Source organism: Emydura macquarii, unplaced genomic scaffold, assembly GCF_026122565.2.
Source record: "Emydura macquarii macquarii isolate MOO-44397 ecotype Brisbane River unplaced genomic scaffold, CSIRO-AGI_Emac_v2 contig_1447, whole genome shotgun sequence".
In the NCBI taxonomy this organism is placed as follows: Eukaryota; Metazoa; Chordata; order Testudines; family Chelidae; genus Emydura; species Emydura macquarii.
The window spans coordinates 173990-193653 of NW_027131584.1; the positions used below are offsets into that span (position 1 = coordinate 173990).

At 47.2% G+C, this 19664-nt stretch overlaps 2 protein-coding genes across 3 annotated transcripts; one reads left to right on the top strand and one right to left on the bottom strand.

The window, feature by feature from the left end:
• Nucleotides 1-307: 307 nt before the first annotated feature.
• LOC137156348 (olfactory receptor 52P1-like) lies at nt 308-1246 on the bottom strand. The gene has a single exon (XM_067553068.1). It carries the CDS (start codon nt 1244-1246, stop codon nt 308-310), a length of 939 nt encoding a protein of 312 aa, XP_067409169.1.
• Nucleotides 1247-15706: 14460 nt separating this feature from the next.
• LOC137156349 (olfactory receptor 52P1-like) lies at nt 15707-17091 on the top strand. 2 transcript variants are annotated; one of them, XM_067553069.1, is made up of 2 exons: nt 15710-16613; nt 17051-17091. In XM_067553069.1, the coding sequence occupies exons 1-2, from the start codon at nt 15710-15712 to the stop codon at nt 17089-17091; spliced, it is 945 nt and encodes a 314-aa protein (XP_067409170.1). The 2 variants fall into 2 exon arrangements, with proteins under 2 accessions (XP_067409171.1, XP_067409170.1); XM_067553070.1 differs by lacking the exon at nt 17051-17091 and having other exon boundaries at nt 15707-16648.
• Nucleotides 17092-19664: the final 2573 nt, after the last annotated feature.

The following is a 19664-nucleotide window of genomic DNA, read 5'->3' on the forward strand; positions in this document are numbered from 1 at the left end:
GGTGAACTATCGTCATGCTTTAGGACATCAACTGAGCACCAGCTGGGGTCAGAAAGGAATCCTGCCCCCTCTCCACAAGGTAGTGTTGTACAATTTGGCACATGACAACTGCTTATGGTCCTCCTCTGGTGTATTCACTACTGGGCTCTTTGAGAGATAGGATAGAAGCTCAAATGGGCAAATGCTCTGATCCAGGTTGGAAAATTCCTATGTTCTTAGGTATAACGCTTGCTGTGTTTGAGTGGTTGGTAACCACCTCTGTGAAGATCATTTATAAAGATGGTTTAAAATCTATGGCCCCAGGCGATCACGTTCTGCAGGTGTATTTTCCCACTTTGTCACGAAGCTCTTTGGTTTTGACCCCATAAATGATAGGGTTGATCATGGGGGGCACAAGGAGATAGAGATTGGCCAAGAGGATGTGAACGTGGGAAGCAATGCCCTCACCTAACCTGTGTGTCAGGGCAGAGAACAGGAAGGGAGTATAAGTCATCAGCATCACACAGATGTGGGCTGTGCAGGTGTTGAGGGCTTTCTGGTGGGCTTTCTTGGAGGATATCCTGAGGACAGCCCTGATGATCAGCCCGTAAGACAGGCCAATGAGTGTCAGGTCTAACCCAATGATCACAAATGTTATCCCCATGCTGTAAGTCCGGTTGACTGTGATGTCCCCACATGAGATCTTCACCACAGTGATGTGCTCACAGTACGTGTGGGGGATAACACGGTTGGTGCAGAATGGCAGCCTCTGCAGAAGCAGGGGCACCGGCAGAATCAAGAGAACAGCTCGTATCAAACCTACTAGCCCTAGCTTAGCAATTCGTGCGTTGGTGAGGATGGTGGCATATCTCAGAGGGTCACATATGGCAACATAGCGATCGAAGGCCATTGTCACGAGGATGGATGATTGCATAGTACTAAAAAAATAAAGGAAGAACATCTGGGTGAGGCAGCCATCCAAAGTGATACCTTTGAAACTGAACCAAAATATGCACAGTGCCTTCGGCATGACACAGGTAGACATGCCGATATCTGTGAGTGCCAGCATGCACAGCAGCAAGTACATGGGCTTGTGCAGGGTCTGCTCTCTGGCGACAACAAACAGAATGATGAAATTTCCCAACAGGCTGATGATATAGGACATAGAAAAAGGGATAGAAATCCAGATGTGGGCAGCTTCCAGGCCCGGGATGCCGTTTAAGATGAAGGTTGGCAGGTCGGAGGAGGTAAGGTTGAAAGCCTCCATGAGATGGTCGAGTCGCCAATCAGGCTCAGAAAATGTTCAGGGAGGCATGTTCTGTGAAGGGAGAGAAGCCCAGCGAGAGGGTTACACTGTGATAACAAATAACACAGTAAATATTTTATAGTTCCAACAATCTTGAAAGAGGGGTGAACAGTAAGGTGAAATATTATTCCCCTCTGGTCGGCACTGGTTAGGCAACATTTGGAGTACTGTATCCAGTTTTGAGCTGCCCACTACAGGAAGGATGTGGAGAAATTGGAGAGAGTCCAGTGAAGGATAACAAAAATGATTAGGGGGCTGGAGCACATGACTTATGAGGAGTGGCTGAGGGAACTAGGCTTGTTGAGTCTGCAGAAGGGAAGAACAGGGATGGATTTGATAGCAGCCTTCAACTACCTGAAGGGGGTTCAAGGGAGGATGGAGCTAGGCTGTTTTCAATGGTAGTAGATGACAGAATTAGGAGCAATAGTCTCAAGTTTCAGTGGGGGAGGTCTAGGTTGCAGATGAGGAAAATCTTTTTCACTAGAAGGGTGGTGAAGCACTGGAATGGGTTACCTAGGGAGGTGATGGAATCTCAATCCCTTGAGGTTTTTGAAGTCCTGGCCTCACAAAGCCCTGACTGGGATGATTTAGTTGGGGTTTTTCTTGCTTTGAGTAGGGGGATGATTACATGGCCACCTAAAGTCCCTTCCAAACCTAATATTCTATGATTTTCACATCGCACCAAATTAGTTAGGCCATAATCCCATCCAGGGATGTTCTCAGATGGAGCCTACCAAGCCTGGTGAACGAGGAACATGATGGGAGATGACGTTCAATGTCAATAAGTGAAACATATATGCCTACTGGAGGGAATAGCTTGAATTCCTCAAACACTTAAACAAGGTTCCAATTTAACTGTTTTAACTCAGGGCAGGGACCTGGTGTCATGGTTTACAGCTCTGTAAAATGCTGCTCAAAGTGCAAGTATTGACAAAAAGTAAGCAAAACATTTGAACATAGGAGGGGTGGGATGGGGAATAATACTGAAAATGCAATGCCATGAGATCAGTCAGTGAATGCTTCACCCTCCTCTATATTTCTCTGTGCAGTACTGAGCACCCTTCTCAAACAGGACATTGCAGAACTTGAGGGGTTCAGGGAAGGGCAACGAGAAAGATCAAGGGCCTGGGGAAACTCTCCTAGGGAAGGAGGTTGAAAAAACTGGGATTGTTACCTTAGAAAGGAGAGAAATAAGAAGTGATTTCAGAAGAGCCTATTAATTACTGACTGGTAGAGAGTATATGACAAATATGTTCTCCCTGTCTCACGACACAAGTCAAGAGGACATTCATGTAAATTGAAAGGTGGCAAATTCAAAACTGATTAAAAAAAAAGCTTTCTGCACTCAGTGCATAATTAGATAGTATTGCCACAAAATGAAGTTAAGGCCAGGAGCTAAGGAATAATTAGAATGGTTATTTAGACATTTATATGGATAGTAAGAATCTTCATTTACAACACTTAGAGCTAAATAAATATCTTGGAAAGCCTGTACACCTGCATGTTTCACGGCACAAGCCAATCTCTAGCTGTTAGGCATTAAGGTGGAACACTCATGAGAATCAGGTTATTCCACCAGCACCTTCTTCAGCAACCCCTGGGTTGTGGCTGTAAGAGAGAGTTCAGTTGACTAGATGAACCATAGATTTGATCTACAATGCAATTCCTCTTTGGAAATGAGCCAATTTTGCCCCATGGAAATACACATTATCATGCCGGGTTGGGAGGTTGTGCTCTGCTACTTCCCTTGTTTCTTTTGGTGAGACACTTTCTTGAAGGCATTCCATTTTCTCTGAGACATAACAAGTGCAGTGGTTTCATTATACTGTCTTGTTAACTGACAAGGGTAAGCAGAGACACCAGTCGGCAACACAGCTGCTTACCCTTATCATAAATGAATACTGCTAATGTTTGCAGATGTCAAAAAAATTGGGGGATGGTAAATAATTAATAGGACGGGTCACTGATCCACAGCAATCTGGACTTGTGGGTAAACAGGGTTGAAACAAAAGATGTGTTCTAATATAGCTATATAGATAACAAATACTTACACAACCGGGGACTCTATCGTGGGAAGCAGTGACTGTGAACATGAATTGGGAGGCATGAAAGGGTAATTAGCTAAACATGAGCTCCCAGAGTGATTCTGTGGCCAAAAGAGTTAACGTAATCTAGGCATGGTAAACAGGGGAATCTCAAGTAGAGGGATACAAGTTATTTTACCTCTTTCTTTGCCACTAGTGCAACTGCTGCTGGAATAATGTGTCGAGTTCTGGTGCCCACAATTAAAGTTGGATGTTGATACACTGAAGAGGGGTCAGAGAAGATCCACAAGAATGTTTAAAGATCAGAAATCCTGCCTTACGGTGATAGTGATAGACTCAAAGTGCTCAATCTATTTAGTGTAAGAAAAATGGCAGCTGTATTTACATAGGCATTGACATGCCCCAGCATTCCCAGCTCTCGTTATTAACTGTGCACACTTCTCAGCTTGCTCGTTGTTGTGCAGTGTCCCTCGAAGCCCCACGCAGTGTGTGTGGGAGCAACAAGAGCAGCAGCACAGCATCTTCTACTCAGGGTGTGACGTTCCTCACCGGAGAGCAACCATCACTGATCCCCCTAGCAAAGGTACAGGGGGACAGAGGCACCTCAACCTTGCAAAGGAAGAGTTGTGGGGAGCTTGGGGCGGTTCAGAATAGAAATTGGTGTCCAGCGTAGTGTTGGAAGCGGGGAGGAGATTATAGACAGGGTCATATACAGTGGGAGATGGAACCAGCTAAGGAGCAAAGATCAAAGGTTCTTTCCACTGGGGAAATGCCTCGAGTTCCATAATTAACATTCAATAACTGTAAAAATAACCTGGAAAAAAAAATGAGTAAAAAAGTTGTGACACCCAGGCTGCAATTCTATGGCTCGCCAGGGGAAAGAGGCCCTGAGATCTTCTCAGAGACATTTGGGGACAGGAAAGCTCCCAGCACTGGCCTGGGACCAACAATCAGAAAGAAAGAAAGAAAAATTGTATTTCAGCGGTGCTGCCCGCCTCTCCTTCCACTCTCTGCGCCCCCAAACCCCAGGGCTTTCTGCCTATCCATGTCCACCCCCCTCCCCACTCTCACAATGCACTGACCTGCCACACAGTGATCCCACTCAACTACGATCAACACCAGGTGCCGGACACACCACACAGCTCGTACAAATATCTACATAGCCTGGGTTAAATTCTGGGTCTGGCTGCACTGGGGAAAAGGGGAATGGAGGAGCAGTCTGCACAGTCTTTCCAGGTGGGAAGGGAACCCCAGCAGCAGCTCAGCCTGTGCATGGAGGGGGAGAGGACCTGGAGACTAAAAGGAGCCAGCGCGAGTAACTCCTCCTCAGAACGACACAAAGTTTTAGTTGTTGTGGGATTGATCACAGGAGGAGGGATATGCTGGATGGAGGAAGGTGTCAGAGACAATCTACTACAGTGTGTCCACATTACATGACAGTCTGAAATACTCCCCTGCCCCAGGAGATTGCAGGAGGGCTAGTTACACTCTCTGGTGTGTGAATTAGGCAGGATGCCCATTCACTATTTTGCCCTATTTCAGGACTCCGTGCCACATCGATCTGGATACTGCACGTCCCACCCCCCACACACACTGTGTGTGCCTGGATCTCCCCCAGTGAGATTTCCAGCACTGCCTGGTTTCCTCTAAGTGAGAGGCATGCTTTTATTTTTACTGCAGAACCAGAGATGCAGGGGTATGGAAAGAGCAGACCGCTCCCAAAAAAACTGTCACCTTAATTGTTTAGGATTTCAGTTTATGTGGCACTCTGAGACAGGGCATGGAAGAGAGGGAATTCAAAACACAGGGGCACTGATTTTGCTCTCAGTGATGCCAGCATCGATATGGAGTGAGCTGCTGAAGGCAGAATGTGAGAGCAGAATCTGGCCTATCTGTAAAACCCTGTGTGATTAATTTGTGTTGTGAAAACTCAGCTAACACAAATACCCACTGCTGATGTTCTGGCTACAAGTCTTAACCTGGCAGTAAAGTTGCTGAATTGGAAAACTTGAGAGAATCAGAGTAAACACCGCACAGACCAAAAAAAAAGGGAGATACAGAGACAGATAGAAAGACACAGTAAGAGAAAGGAAATGATCTTAAAAAAATTATCTATATAATTTACAATAAATCTTTAGCTCAATTTTAAATCTCTTGGTGTTTCTGAGAACACTAAACACTTCAACTCTTCATGCATGAGAATTCCTGCCCAGAATGGTCTCGACTTGAATCTTTCCCGAGCTCTTAGCATTAACTTTATTGTAGAAACAGACAACTCACCAGAATCCCACGCAGCAGAGAGAGGAAATCTCCTTCCTGCAACCTGAAAATCAGTGTGCGAATCTCACATCACATACTCACAGTGTTAGACAGGGACCTTTATAACTCCCCCTTACAGTCCTTGCGGGGTCTCAGATTGGCCAGGAATGTTGAACAATTCCCTGCACTCTGTGAGCAGCAGGAAGAGCTGAAATAGACCCTAGAGAATTTCAGGCTAAAACCCTCCCCTAAGAGTGGAGAAATGACTAACTGAGAACAGAGGCTCAGATTGTCTGGGGGAAATTGAGTCTTGCAGACTTGCTAGAGTGGTCCTGTATGGCCTAAACCCCAGAGAGAAAAGAAGAACCAAGGGTTAGACGTGCTCACTTCTCTATCAGCATTTCTGTGCTGCTGTTCATTGTCATAGAATCCGAGCATCTGCTGCTAATCCCGGCTGATGAGCCCTGTGCTGAGGCCGCGAAGTGGACGTGGACAGGCCCTTGCGCATCCTTGTTTCAAACGTAGGATTTCCACACTGAGTAACAGTCCCTCTTATCCGCTAGCCTCTCTGACAGAGGGCAGTACAGATTGCCCCATCTACATCATAAACCCCTGCCGTGGGGAAGCACAGCTTCCTGATCCCCCTTCATTGATCAGTCACGTACCTTGAAGCCTGTGGATTGATGGCCTTTGTCTCTTTATTCCAGCTACAATAACTGCACGTGCTGTCATTGGGGTGGGGAAGGTGCAGGGAGATGTTCAGAGGCTAGTGAGGTGCCCATTGTCCATCCACATTCAATGGGACTCTGCTGCCCACTGACCTTGTGCCTTTGAGTAACTCCCCCTTTGGTCTAGTGGATCATGCGCTGGTCAGGAACTCAGGGGAACTGGTCAATTCCTGTCTCGGCCACAGAGGTCCTGTGTGACCTTGCACGTATCATCTCATAATCTCTGGGCCTCAGTTTCCCCTCTGTAATATAGGTAGAGCACTTCCCTGCCTCAGGGGGTTGAGTATAAAAAAACATTAATTGTTGGGTGCCCGTACGGGTATCAACAGTGAGGAGAGACATAAGAGGACCCAGAGCCGTGCTTGTTTATCTCAAACTATGTCTTTTATCCTATTTCAGAACACCACCCCATTGCGATCTGGATACTGCACACCCTGCCCCACAGACTGTGCTTTCCTGCCAGTCAGTGCAGGAACAGTTCTACGCCCCTTTTCTCTCCCTCCAGCATACCCACAACTCCAGTCTCATGGGAACTTTATGTAGTGTACACATTGAGAGTCTCCTTGTATTGTTTTCATTGGCTTCTCAGCATTTGTGTCCCATTTTCAACTGTCCATAAAATATGGCTGTGGGGAATCACTGATCATTCAACCCAGTGAAAAAAACAGTTCAGAACCTTTCGTAACTGTTGTTCTTTGAGAGGCGTGGCTCATTTCCATTCCAAAGTACCACCACACGCACCCATAGTGGAAGGTTTTTTTTTTCCTCTACTGGCATCCGTCGGGTCAGCTTTCGTGCTCCCTGGAGTTGTGCCCTCACGGTGCTGGTATATGGGACCCTGCCGACCCTCCATCCACTCAGTTCTTTCTTGCCACCTAACTCCAACAGAGGGGCAGGCAAGGGGTGTCCTGGAATGGACCTGAGTAACACACCTTGAAGAACAACTGTTAATAACTGTTTTTTCTTCTTTGAGTTCCTACTCATGTTGTTTACAATGTAGGTAACTCCCAAGCGGTTGTGCAGGAGGAGGGATTGATGTTCATTGGGATGCAGACTGCAGAGCCACTCTGCCAAACACGGCACGTCTCAGGCTTGCCGAGTGATGGCGCAGTGCGATGCTAAAGTGTGAAATGAAGACCAGGTTGAGCATGTTCTGAATTGGGACCTATGCCAGGAATGCTGCTGAAAAAGTTTGTGCCCTTCTGGAATGTGCTTTCAGGGTGGAAGCAAATACGACCCCCCTAGGCAAGCTCTTCTGTTGCTTAACTCTCCTCATACTCAGAAAGTATTTCATAATATCCAAGCAAAATGTCCCTTCCTGCACAGTGAGCTGCCCAACCGCTCACTGACTGCACCCGGCCCAGACGGCCCCAGCCCCAGCCCCAGCCCGGCCCCGCTCTCTGCCCAGCTCCTGGGCCTCTCCTCTGCCCCCAGCCCGGCTGCTCTGCCTCAGCTCGGCCCGGCTCGGCCCAGGCCAGGCAGCTGCAGCTCACACGGAGGACAGGACCACCCCACTCTCCTGGCTCCCTCATTGGCCGGCCGCCCTGTCAGTCAGGCTGGCCTGAGTTAGCGTCTCTGCACTGGCCCTGGGGCTGTGTCTGTCATGGGCCCTGCTCCCTCCGCAGATGGCGCCACACAGAGTCTCAGTGAGGGGCTGACAGACCCTGACATATGGGAAATCCCAGCCTGCTGCTTCTTTACGGGCCTGAGTCCAAAGCCTTGTAGTGCAGGGCAGGGCCTGGCTCCCCTCACTCCCTGCCACCCACAGGAGCCGTGGGAGCAGGGCCGACTGCCTCTTCTCTCAGAACATGGTGACAGCAGCAGGGAAGGACGGCTGCCCTCGCTCAGCCGGGGGGGAAGGGACTGAGCTACCGAGGGGGCCAGCTGGGGAGGAGCCAGGAAAGCTGCCGGGAGCCTGAACCAATGCAGACCCCAGCAAGGAGGGTGGGAGAGGGGAGGTTCCGGGGCAATGGATGCAAGAGATACCAGCCAAAAAGACCCACTGAGTTTCAGTAAGGTGCTAATAGACCCTGACACTAGGTAACCCATTCCAGTGCTTCACCACCCTCCTAGGGAAAAACTTTTACCTAATGTCCAACCTAGACCTCCTGCACTACAACTTGAGACCATTGCTCCTTGTTTTGTCATCTGCCACCACTGAGAACAGCCTAGCTCCATCCCCCCTGGAATCCCATGAGGGGAACAGTGCTGTCTCCTGCCTCGGGGGAAATCCCTGGAGGACCCAGGTGCTCTCTCCGTCCCGGCCTTCCTCCCCAGAGCTGCCTTTCTGCCTCTCTTCTTCCCCCCTCTCTGTGATTAGCCCTATTCCCCTCAGCTGTAAGACCCACACGTGATGGTGAGGTGCTTGAGGGGCTGTTTCTGGTGCCCCATCAAGGGGCTCAGTACCAGGTCCTCTACTCAGTGGGCAAGGCCCGGTGCTATCTCTGCAGGGTGATGCCCTGGCCTGGATGCCTGGGACCGCCGAGACTCTGGAGGGCGCTGGCCCGGTCAGCAGCAGTGACCCTAGCCAATCAGTCCCTCTGGTCACCCCTCCTCCTTCATCGCATGATGGCACCCCCACTCGGGTGCTGAGGGTGGTGCCCTCGGAGCACCCAGACGAGCGGGTGGGCCCGCCAGGCCTGAGAAGGCGAGGGAGCCAGGGCCAGCATTGTTGGGTGCCGGTGGGGACTTCCCCCAGGGGGATCCCTCTCCCTCCCCACTGCCCTGCCCCTGCCTTCCCCAGCCCCAACCCCTGTGCCCTTGCCCCCCAGTGCTGTCCCCGCTAACCAGGTGCTCGTGCAGGGCAAGCGTGGCAAGCGCAAGGCTCGAGCCCAGCCCCCCCTCACTGCGGGGTGCTGGGGGAGCCCCTGTAAGACCATGCAAGGGGCTGCTGGTGCCGAGCCCTTCTCCACTCCCCGGCGGGTGGCAGCAGCCAAGGCAACCAAAGCAGCGGATGTGGGCCGCACCATCTCTCTGGGATCCGTCTCGAGGGGGCCCCGGCAGGAATCCCCAGACCCCTTTGTTACCTGGGCCCCCCGTTGGCACCGTGGCAACCGTCACCGCGGCTGCTGCCGGGGAAGCCCTTATGGTGGCGGGAAGGAATCTCTGCTCTGTATTGAATGAGATCGACACCCTATGTCTGGCCCCAGATTGCCAGGGGGAAGACCACCCTCCCCCTATGGGGTGCCCCAATTTAAAATGATTCTTTTTACCATATCCTGTATATCTGCGGAATGTTTTGTTGAAATTGTAGGACTTTTTGTGTGAAATCAGTGAATCCAACTGCAGTCCAGTTCTGAATATATTTATACATTTATAGTAAAGCTACTGAAATGGTTAATGGATCAAACCATTTTAATTAAAAACGCCTTATTATGGATTTATTTTTTTAATGGAAAAAAATGAAAATAGAAAATAATGAATCCCCAAACCCACAATAATAAAACACATTTCATAGAGCCTAGGTCTGGCTTCCTGGGACTGTGCAGAGAGGAGCACCTGCAGGAACAGCTGTGGCATTCCCAGGGGAACAGAGCTACCACAGCAATGCAAAACCTGGGATCCACCAGGACGAGGGACAAAGGGGCAGGAAATGAGGGAGTCCTGCTGACGTGTTACGGAGCAGCACAACAAGGACTACGGATTTTCCACAATAACTGGAAGTCAGTTAGTGATAATTAATTCATAGGAAGTCTGAGAAATCTGCAAAGTTGCCACTGTCAGATTGACTTATCTGGATCAACTGAGTGGTCAGTGAGGCTCCGCTCAGTCGATCCAGAAGTTGATGTTAGTAATCCACCCCCGCAAGTGCAGTAAGTTCTTTGCTTTCTTTGCATAGCTCCCGCCAACTGCCGCCGAATCGCAGAGGTAAGCGTAGACCAAGCCTAAATAAAGTTCCCACAAGACTGGATTGCGGATATTAGCAGGAGTTGTGGGGATCGTGGAAGGGGAGTGTTCCTGCACTGACTGGGGGAGGAATGCACAGTGTACGGGGCAGGGTGTGCAGTATCCAGACCATGGTGGAATGGAGTCCTGGAATAGGCAGGAATGCTGCTTGAGATAAAGAAGCACGGCTGTACCTCTGGGGCCTCATATGGCCGTCCACACTGCTGGTCCCCATATGGGTGCCCCACAATTAAAGGATTTTTATCTCCACAACCCCCTGAGGCAGGGAAGTGCTCTCCCTATTTTACAGAGGGGAAACTGAGGCCCAGAGTAGATTATGAGATGACACGTCCAAGGTCACACAGGAGCTCTGTGCCCGAGCCATGGATTAATAAAGTCTCCTGAGTTCTAGACAAATGCATGATCCATTAGATCCCTTGGGATGGTTGTCAAAGGCACAAGCACTGCAGGGAGCAGAGTCCCATTGAATGTGGAAGGACAATGGCCACGTAACCTGCCTCTGAACATCTCCCTTCGCCTCCACCCTTCCTTCCCAGTGATAGTCTGTGCAGTTACTCTACCTGGAATAGAGGCAAAAGCCATCAGTCCAGAGGCTTCAGGGCACGTGCTGATTACTGAAGGGGGCTCAGGAAGCTGCACTTTCCCATGGCAGGATATTGCACCATGAGGGGTTTATGACTAAGCTGGAGCAATCTGTGCTGCCCTCTGTCAGAGATGCTATCGGATGGGAGGGACTGTTACTCAGTGTGGAAATCCTACGTTTGAAACAAGGATGCGAAAGAGCTTGTCCACGTGCACATTGTGGTCACAGGAATTCAGCACAGGGCCCATCAGCCGGGAGTAGCAGCAGATGCTCAGATTCTATGACAATGAGCAGCAGCACAGAAATGCTGAGAGATAAATGAGCACGTCCAACCCTTGGCTCTTCCTTTCTCTCTGGGGTTTTAGCAGTGAAGGACAACTCTAGCAAGTCTGCAAGACTAAGTTTCCCCTGACAAGCTGAGCCTCTGTTATCAGTGAATCGTTTCTTCACTCTCGGGGGAGGCTCTTAGACTGAAATTCTCAAGGGTCTATTTTCTGCTGTTGCCACTGCTCATGGAGCGCAGAGAATTCTCCCAGAAACCTGGCCAACCTGAGAGTTCACAGGGACTGTACGGGGGACTGATATAAGTCCCGGTTCAGCACTGCGAGTGTCAGACGTGAGGCTCATACACTGATTTTCAGGTCACAGTAAGGAGATTTCCTCTCTCTGCTGCATGGGATTTCGGTGAGTTGCCTGTTTCTGCAATAAAGTTAGTGCTAAGGGCTTGGTTAATGTTCAGGTCAAGAACCATTTGGGCAGGAATTCTCCAACATGGAGACTAAAACTGTTTAGTATTGTCAGAAAAGCCAAGTGATTTAAAATTGGAACTAAAGATTTGTTGTAAAGAGTTTAGACAAATATTTGTTTTTAAGATTACTTCCGTCTCTTTTATTGTGTCGTTCTCTCTTTCTCAGTATCTTCCTCTTTTTGGTCTCTGTCCTTTTTCCTCTGGTTCGCTCTCACTTCCCAATGCAGCAACTTTACTGCCTTGTTAAGACTCTGCAGGGGGTATGTGTGAGAGCAGAGTTTTCACAACACAAATGAGTCACACAGGGTTTTACAGACTGTCCAGATTCTGCTCTCACATTCTGTCTTCAGCAGCTCACTCCAGATTCACAGTGGCATCATTGAGAGCAAAGTCACGTCCCCTTGTTTTGAAATCCCCATCATTGATGCACTGTCTCAGAACGTCACATAAACCGGGGCTCTTCCTTATGACTCTTTCAGTATCCTAACAAAATAGCTCTTGCTGTTCCCGGAGGACCTGACATCAGAATTTTCATAGCAGGGAGCCTAAAGTTCCACGCTTAAGGGTGACATCTTGAGATCAGTGGCAAAACTTCCATCAGGGCCAGGAATTCACCCTAAATCCACACGGAGGGCCTTAAATAAATGGACTGATTTTCACTAGCCATGAGCCTCTAATAACTTCAACTTCTGTCATCCTGCAGCCTCAAAGGATGGGTGAGGTCATCTGGATCAGGGAAGAACTGACAAGAGAGTAGCTGAAATCTTAAACTCACAGCTTAGAGGTTCAAAACCATTAGAATGAACAATTTTTGTAGGGGGGTCTGCTCTCTCTGTTCCCCGGCATCTCTTCTTCTATAGAGTATGAAAAGCAACATAATGCAATAAAAATTAAAAAATGTTTTTGGGTAGAGGAAACTAGGCAGTGTTGGAAATCCCACTGGGGTAGATTCAGGCACACACAGTGTGTGTGTGTGTGGGGGGGGGGGACGGGGGACGGGGGGACGACAGGACATGCAGTATCCAGATAGCAGTGGTGCAGAATCCTGAAACAGGGTGAAATAGGGAATGGACATGCTGCCTATCTCACACACCAAAGAGGTGTAACTACTAGGCCTCCTGCAATCTCCCAGGGCAGGGGGGTGTCTCAGATTGTAAGGTAATGTGGGCATACTGTAGTAGATTGTTTCTGACACCTTCTCCATTCAGCCCATCCACCCTCCTGTGACCAATCCCGCAACATTTTCCTGGGAACTTTAGCAATTGCCAACTTGGAGAAGCAACATGAGGAAGGTGTGTCTGGGTTTCTAACTGGCAGGAATTCATTAAAGGTTTATGTTGTTTTGAGGAGGAGTTACTCACACTGGCTCTTCCACCAGTGCTAAAAAACGAATTAAAATAACTTCTCTCTCCCTAGTTGAGATTCATCATTTTTAGCTAATTACCCCTTCATGCCACCCAAATTTGTTCAGAGTCACTGCTTCCCACGATACAGTCCCCCATTGTGTAAGGATCACCCACCTTATTTATTCTTCGACATATATGTATATGTAGCTCTATTAGAACATATTTTGTTTGCCTTGACCCAATTTACTAAACAATCCTTATCGCTCTGAATCAGTGATCTGTCCTCTTCATTATTTACGATCCCCCACTTTTTTTCTGGAATCTGCAAACTTTATCAGTATTCAAGCATGAGAATACAGGGAAAGATCAGGATATCACACAGGAAGATCTGGATGACCTTGTAAACTGAAGTAATACGAAAAGGATTAAATTTAATAGTGGAGAGTGCAAGGTCATGCACTCAGGGACTAATAACAAGAATTTCTGCTATAAGCTGTGGATGTATCAACTGGCAGTGACAGAGGAGGAGAATGATCTGTGTGCATTGGTTGATCAGAGGATGACTATGAGACAACAATGTTATATGGCCATGAAAAAAACTAATGCGTTCCTTGGATGTATCACACGAGATATTTCCAGTAGAGATAGGGAGGTGTTAGTCCTGTTATACAAGGCGCTGGTGAGACCTCCTCTGGAATACTGTGTGGAGTTCTGGTCCCCCATGTTTAAGAAAGCTGAATTCAAACTGGAACAGATGCAGAGCAGGGCTACTAGGATGATCTGCGGAATGGAAAGCCTACCTTAGGAGAGGAGGCTCAAAGGGCTTGGCTTGTTTAGCGTAACCAAAAGAAGGCTGAGGGGAGATATGATTGCTCTTTATATATACATCAGAGGGATAAATACGAGGCTGGGAGAGGAAGTATAAACTGCCCATCAGGAGGTTTAGACTCCTGTTTATAAACATCAGAGAAGTAAAGTTCTGGAATAGCCTTCCAAATGGATCAGTGAGGCAAAAAACCTTGCTGGCTTCAAATCTGAGCTTGATAAATGTATGGAGGGGATGGTATGATGGGATAGCCTGGTTTCTCAATTGACTGATCTTTGACTACTGGTGGTAGATATGCCAGTATCCTGTGAAGGGATGTTAGATTGGGGGTTCTGAGTTATTACAGAGAATTCTTTCTTGGGTGTCTGACTGGTGAGTCTTGCCTACATGCTCAGGGTTTCGCTGATTGCCATATTTGGAACTGAGAAGGAATTTTCCGTCAGGGTAGATTGGAAAAGGCTCTGATGCTCTTTCGCCTTCCTCTGTAGCATGGGACACAGCTCACTTGCTGGTGGATTCTCTCTACCTTAAGGTTTTTAAACCATGATTTGAGAACTTTAATAACTCAGTCATAGGTCAGGGTCTAATACAGGAGTGGAGGAGTGAGGCTCTGTGGCCTGCGTTGTGCAGGAAGTCAGACTAGATAATTATAGTCGTCTCTTCTCACCTTATAGTACATGTGTCTATGAGAAGGGTAAATAGCTGGTTTGCTGATGGGCGTCTCTGGTTACCCCTGTCAGTTAACAAAGCAGAATAACGAAACCACTGTACTTGTTACTTTCTTGAAGTCAGAGATATGTCTCACCAAAAGCTACAAGGGAAGTAACAGCGCACAAAGTCGTAGCCTGGCATGATAATATCTGTTTCCATGGGGAAAATGTTGCCCCTTTCCAAAAAAGGAAGTGTATCGTGGAACAGAGCTAATGTCCATCCAGTCCAGTGTCCTCTGTCTCACAGTGACATTCCAGGGACTGCCGAAGGAGGTACGGGGGGATAACCTGAAAAACATGAGGGTGTCACCTTAACGCCTAACAGCCAGAGATTGGCTTGTCCCCTGAAACACGTGGGCATAAAGGCTTTCCAAGATGTCCTAAACCCTTCCGATTATTGCTTAGCTCCTGGCCTCAATTTCATTTTGTGGCAGTAACGTTCTCTGTCTAATTATGCACTGAGTGAAGAAAGCATTCATTTTTAATCAGATTTGAATTTGCCATGTTTCAGTTGAATTGAATGTCCTCTTGACCTTGTGTTATGAGACAGAGAGAACACATTCGTCATATACACTCTACCAGTCAGTATTTTATAGACTCTTCTTAAATTCCCTTTTATTCCTCTCCATTCTAAGGAAACAATCCTAATCTTTTCAAGCTCCCTTTCTAGGAAAGTTTCCGAGGCCTTCCCTGAACCCCTTTGGTACTGCAATATCCTATTTCTGAAGGGTGCTCAGCACTACACAGACACATCTGGAGGAGATTGAAACATTGACTGATTGATCTCATGGCATTGTATTTTCGTTATTATTCCCTATTCCGCTCCTCCTCTGTCCCAACATTTTCCTCAGTTTTGTCCATGCTGGCACTTTCAGCAGGGTTTCACAGATCCGTGTACCGTGACACCAGGTCCCTACCCTGAGTTTATACAATTAAATTAGAACCTTGTAAGGTGTCTGAGGAGTTCACATTTTTCTCTTCAATGGGCATATATGTTACACTTATTGAAATCGAATGTCATCTTCCACCATGCTCCTCATTCACCGGCTTCGTTAGCTGCCTCTCAGAACATCTCTGGACTGGATTACGGACTAAATAATTTGGTGCCATCTGCAAATGCTGCCACCTCACTGCTCACCCCCCCTTTCTAGATTGTTAATAACTATAAAATATTTACTGTGCTGTTTCATACCAAGCGAGCCCCTCACTAGGTTTCTCTCCCTTTACAGGTATCCAGAGCATTCCTGAGCTTGATTGGCACTTTGACCATCTTATGGCAGCTTTTAACCTCACCCACTTTGATCCATCAACATTCATCCTAAACGGCATCCCGGACCTGGAAGCTGCTCACATCTGGATTTCCATCCCTTTCTCTATGTTCTTTCTTATCACCCTGTTGGGAAATGTCACAGTTCTGTTTGCTGTAAGCAAAGAGCAGATCCTGCACAAACCCATGTTCCTGCTGCTCTGCATGCTGGCGCTCACAGACATCGGCATGTCTACCTGCGTTGTGCCGAAGGCACTGTGCATATTTTGGTTCGGTTTCAAAGGCATCACTGTGGATGGATGCCTCACCCAGATGTTCTTTCTATATGCGGTTGCTGCTATGCACTCAGCCGTACTTGTAACAATGGCCTTCGATCGCTATGTCGCCATATGTGACCCTTTGAGATACGCCACCATCCTCACCAATGCACGAATTGCTAAGCTAGGGCTAGTGTGTTTGATACAAGCTGTTCTCTTGATTCTGCCAGTGCCCCTGCTACTGCGGAGGCTGCCATTCTGCGCCAACCGTGTTATCCTCCACACGTACTGCGAGCACCTCGCTGTGGTGAAGATGTCATGTGGTGACACCACAATCAACCGGATGTATGGCCTGGTAATAGCATTTATGATCATCGGGTTAGACCTGACACTCATTGGCCTGTCTTACGGGCTGATCATTAGGGCCATCCTCAGGATCTCCTCTAAGAAATCCCACCAGAAAGCCCTCAACACCTGCACAGCCCACATCTGTGTGATGCTGATGTCTTATACTCCCAACCTCTTCTCCACCCTGACACACAGGTATGGTCAGGGCATCTCTGCCCACGTTCACATCCTATTGGCCAACCTCTATCTCCTTGTGCCCCCCATGCTCAATCCTATCATTTATGGGGTCAAAACCAAAGAGCTTCGTGACAAAGTAGGAAAATACATCTGCAGAATGTGATCGCCTGGGCCACTCACTTTCACCTTGTGTGACAGGAGGGGGAAAGGATGTCTCCTTGTTAATCAAGGGTGCTTTGTCCCAATTTATTTGAGCTCAGTGTTGAGGAATTTCCGAGTTTCAGAAATTCCTCACACCTAATATCTTAGCACTGCCCTCTCCGTTACTAAGTTCCATCTCTCCAACTATCACCTGATCTCTTAAAAAATCAGCTGCCCTCCCCGAGCCCTACATATCCTGTCACTTGGCCTTTCTGTGACTTGCAGACCACCAGCTCTGACGACTTCTCATAGGATCTCAGGTTCGATCAGGGCATCCGTGCCCGCGTTCCCATCCTTTTGACCAACCTCTATCTCCTTCTGTCCCCCATGTTCAAACCTATCATTTATGGGGTCAAAACCAAAGAGCTTTGTGACAAAGTGGGAAAATACACCTGCAGAATGTGATCGCCTGGGACCAAAGACTTTAAACCTGTGTGACAGGAGGGGGAAAAGATGTCTCCTCATTAATCAAGGGTGCTCTGATCCAATTTGGCTGAGCTCAGCCTTGTGGAAGTTCACAGTTTCAGAAGTTCCTCACACCGAATGTCTTATCACTGCATCACCAAGCACTGCCCTCTCCATTGGTAACTTCCATCTCTCCAACCATCACCGGATGTCTGTCAGAATCACCTGTCATCCCCCAGCCCCACATACCCTGTCACAAAGCCTATCTGAGACTTCCACAACACCACCTTTTTCCATCACTATGTATGTTGATTCTCATCATTCCTCACTCTTCTCCACCTTTGACTCTTTTGCCCCTCTCTGCAATCACAAGGTCCCCAGCTGTGCCATCCACCAGACTCCAACAATCCCTTCCAGTCCTGAGTCTGCCCAAATCAGTCTCTCTGAATTCTTAACTAGGAGACACTTGGAGTTTTTCCCTTTGCTTCGTACCCCTAAAGCCATGAAATCTCCCCTTAATTATCAGTTCATTTTGGGACATACATTGCACAGAGACTGGGGACAAAATAAACAAGAAGTCTATTTAATAGCAAATCCCAGATGCAAGATGAAGGATGGAAGAGTCCCATGCACCGCTACAGATAGGGACGACTGGTTAGGCAGCAGTTTGGCAGAAAAGGACATGCTGAAATAGTGAGGATAGATAGATACATAGATGAATTACACAGAAAATAAACAAAGACATAACTTCAGGCTTTCCAGTTCTATACTCGTCAAATTCCCTTTTCTAGTGCAAGTGACCTGTTGTCTTTGAAGAGTTTCCCACATGCCCTCTGTCATCAGGGCAATACGGTGGCTCCGACAGAGCACCTCACTTACATGCTGCAAAGTGGCATCATCTGTGATATTTTGGGCATCAACTAGACCAATGAAGGGGTCTGTCACCACCAGCCTTGTAACCGTGAAGATGTGAAAGCTGCGCTTTTAAGGCTCACGGCCCTGACACCAGTAACCAGCCCACAAGCATTATGGTCTCACCTTGGCTTCCAGCAGCCGACTTACTCCATGCAGGGTGATGCCAACAGCCTCTGCAAATCTGTCTCCCCAAGTTCTCATCCAAGGAAAGTCTCAGAAGGGAAGGGAAACATTTTGCTTCCATGCTGGTGGAGGACATTATTTGAAGGACATTACTGTACAGAAGGAGTGGGACTTTAAAGAAATCTGGCTGCAGGGGCAGGTCCTGAATTCAAAAAAGTTGGGAAAATCCATAAGGGGTGCTCTGGAGTGGCCAGGCTGCTGTCATTCGCTGTTTTTAGTCTGAAACATCTGCCAACCCCCCGGCAGGGCACAAGTGCCAGGACTGAGGTTCTGATTTTGAATTTGATTGTCCGCTCATAGCTTTGGTGCTAATGTGGAGCAACTCCTGCTGGGGCTTTGTAGCCCATAGAACTAGCCTGCTTGCTTGCATAATATATAGATATGTATCTTTTCTCATACATTTAAGTATGATTGTGTGATTATAATAGAATTATAAATTTATATCTATTTTGCTGTAATGCAAGGTACCTTACAGGACATCCTGGATGACAGCTACATTATTATTATTATACACATATTCGGGAGCTAGTGTTGAAAGTGTTGACGGTATAACAAAAACAAGACATATATGGTCGTGTTTGTCCTAAATGAGTTAGCAGTTAGCAGACATACTCGGGACCTTTGGCCTAGACAAGTGTTGAAAGTAATGATGTCAGGCCTAAACTACTACACCACAAAACCCACATGGGTGAAGTCATGGAATAAGTGATAATATCATGTATATCCTTAATATTCATGAACCTGCCGGCCTATAGAGTATGCATACCCCAATAATTTGGGAGTGGAAAATCCAAATATGGACTTAGAAGGAGGACCTATATTCTTGGGGTATAAGAAGGGGAAGATCGAGCTATTAGGTGCGATCGTCATCTACTCTTTCTTGAAGCTTCTTTTAGTTTGTGTTAAGATTTCCCTTCTTCATTTTATAGTCCTATTTGTAGTCTTAGTTTATAGCTCTTAGCTGTCTAGCAGTGCTTATTCCACCCTTCTGCTCAAGAGTTGAGGAATCAAACATCTCTCTCACCCAAGGAAGGGTGTGAGTATAAGAATCCAAAGCATATCCTAGAAATATATATTATATGAATCTCTAAATTAAGATTGTATTATCCATTATCCATTTGATTGTTTATTTTCTATATCAGTTATTTGTCTATCATTTTATGTTATCTTAATAAAACTTCTAAAATTATACAAATTTGGTTATCATTAAGAACTTCCTGTTGTACACCCGGGGGTCCTTATAAAATTCTTCTGGAGCCTGATTTAGGACAAAAACCTTCTAATCCAAGCAATTGGCAAACCTATAACCCTATAAAATAACGAATACGCTTAAAATCAGGCTACAGGCTTGTAGCACAGCTTGGATTACATAAAAAAGGCTGCATCTCTAATGACAGCTTTCCTTTGTTATTTGATGTAGGGACCAATGTGTTAATAATAAAATCTTTGTTTCAATACCTAGCTTGGGCTACTTT